Source organism: Sinocyclocheilus anshuiensis, unplaced genomic scaffold (assembly GCF_001515605.1).
Source record: "Sinocyclocheilus anshuiensis isolate Anshui unplaced genomic scaffold, SAMN03320099.WGS_v1.1 scaffold3153, whole genome shotgun sequence".
Classification (NCBI taxonomy): domain Eukaryota; kingdom Metazoa; phylum Chordata; class Actinopteri; order Cypriniformes; family Cyprinidae; genus Sinocyclocheilus; species Sinocyclocheilus anshuiensis.
The window spans coordinates 177,842-179,976 of NW_015555991.1; the positions used below are offsets into that span (position 1 = coordinate 177,842).

The 2,135-nt window shown below is 34.7% G+C and overlaps 1 protein-coding gene across 1 annotated transcript in view; it reads right to left on the reverse strand.

The window, feature by feature from the left end:
- Positions 1–596: 596 nt before the first annotated feature.
- Positions 597–2,135, reverse strand: part of LOC107676105 (peroxisomal membrane protein 11B) — a 5,212-nt gene continuing 3,673 nt past the window's right edge. The window contains exon 4 of the mRNA XM_016470631.1: positions 597–1,663. Coding sequence (XP_016326117.1) covers positions 1,234–1,663 — 430 coding nt within the window. The 3' untranslated portion in view covers positions 597–1,233. The remainder of the gene's footprint in view (positions 1,664–2,135) is intronic.

The following is a 2,135-nucleotide window of genomic DNA, read 5'->3' on the forward strand; positions in this document are numbered from 1 at the left end:
AAAGTTAGATTCACAGCTCCATCATGTCACCATTCAGTAACCCCAGTGATGCATAGCATTAACATTCAATAAGTTTCAAAATATGGTTATGTTACATAAAACTCTATAGGTCATGTATACATACATAAAAAAAAATCTGCATTATAGCACTGTCAGTGATGTAGTTTTGATTCAGTTATGAGATAAATTAAGCAAATATCAGTTGATAGCATATATCACTTCTTAATCGTTTCCCAAAACCTTTTTGGTTGGTCATTTATTAATCACGGCAAAAAATGTAAAGTACTAGTTTTGAAATGAGTTTGGTATCAAATTACAGAAGTTCACATCTCCAGAAAAACAAGAAACAGCTACAAACATAGATATAGATTTAAAAATATCTATTGAATAAAGGATCAAATTTGAACAGTAATCAGAACTCAACAGTATCCCTGTACAATAACGTTTGATTAGCAAATTTGACACAAAAAAATGCTTTATGTTCAATAAAAAGCTATAGTTTAAGATACAGCTTATGGAAAAAAAAAAAACACACATATATATTATATTATATTAATTATATATATATATACACACACAAAATACATACATGTGTATATATATATTTTTGCTGTGACATTTTGAATCTTGTAAAGCTATATTATTATTACTAAAATACAATTATTTAAATTGTAATGTACATTTGTAAAGGTCACATATTTGTTGTATTAGATTTCATTTATGCAGATTTTCCATTGATTTTGGGGTGAAATGTAACCCTGACATTTCTTAATGGGATTCAACATCAGGAGAAAATTATGATTATGAAAGTAAGTTTACAAGTAGTTCTGTGCTGAATTTCAAGAGCGCTTGAACACCCCCATTCTGAAAACTACAGCATTATATGGGGTAACATGAGAGGAATAACTTAAAATGTGGCCAGACTAGGACATTTTCAGACTTAAAAAGAAAAAGAAAAAAATACATTCACACTTGCGCAATTACATTTGCAGAAAGCACATACTTTTTCCTCAAAATGAGCCTAGAATGCAACATAATAAGAGATAGGCCTATTAAGGCCTACAGACTGAAATTACTGTTAAACAGGGCTTTTTGTTTGTTTTTAATCAGATCAGGTCAGGTAAATTAAACTGGAATGAAGGACAAACATTCTCCTTTCCACTATCTACACAAGCTGAAGAGAGGTTCTCTTCAGAAATAAAGCCACAGGACAGGTAGTTCTCGCCCTGTGACTCAGGGCTTGAGTTTGAGCCAGGGGTGAACTATAGTGAGGATGGACAGGATAGAGGACGTGAGGCCGCAGGCCCCCACAAAGCCCGAGCCCGTGGGGTACAGGCCCAGCCGGTCCAGCGGGATGAAGACGTCACACAGGTTCTTCAGCAGGTCCAGGAGCAGCGGAGGGTTGTTGCGCAGCACCGTGATCAGGAGCTGGAAGTGCTTGTTGAGTCTGGCTGAGATCATGGGGAGGGGCGGCAGAGGAGACAGCACTGAGGAAGGCGACGGGGTCAGAGGGAACTCTCCTCTGTTCTCTGGGCTCGGCGTGAGGGGAGACGGACTGGAGGTAAAGCTTTTAGCTGAACTGCTGCGGGACTCTCTCTCCATCAGCAGACGGATTTCATACGCGTCTCGGGTTAGATTGAGGATGAGTGCGAACAAGTAGTATCTGTTTACAGGAAGTGAGAGAAAGTCGGGTTATTAAATTGTGAATTTCATGCTGTGCTCAAAATATTAAAAATAAATGCAACCATCTCCATATATTGTTAGTAAATCATTTTGATGCATACAAAAATACAAAGAAATTCCAGGGTCATTTTTGATGGGTGATGCAAATTCATGCACAGAATGAAATCAAATTTTCACCCGCAAAACCAAATTAAATAAAAAAAATATATATAGAAATGTATATGGATTATTATAGTTAACTAAAACTAAAGCCATTAAAAAATATTTTCGTTAATCATAATTTCATTTTGTAAAATTAACTGAAAAATACTTGTTTTTTAAAGAAACATTAAGTAACACAAATGGTTTTTTGTTTTTGTTTTGTTTTTTTATTTTACCTTAAGCATTTCTCGTTTTAATTTATTTAACTTGTACTAACATAGCTAAAATTTAAATAAAAATGTAAAACTATA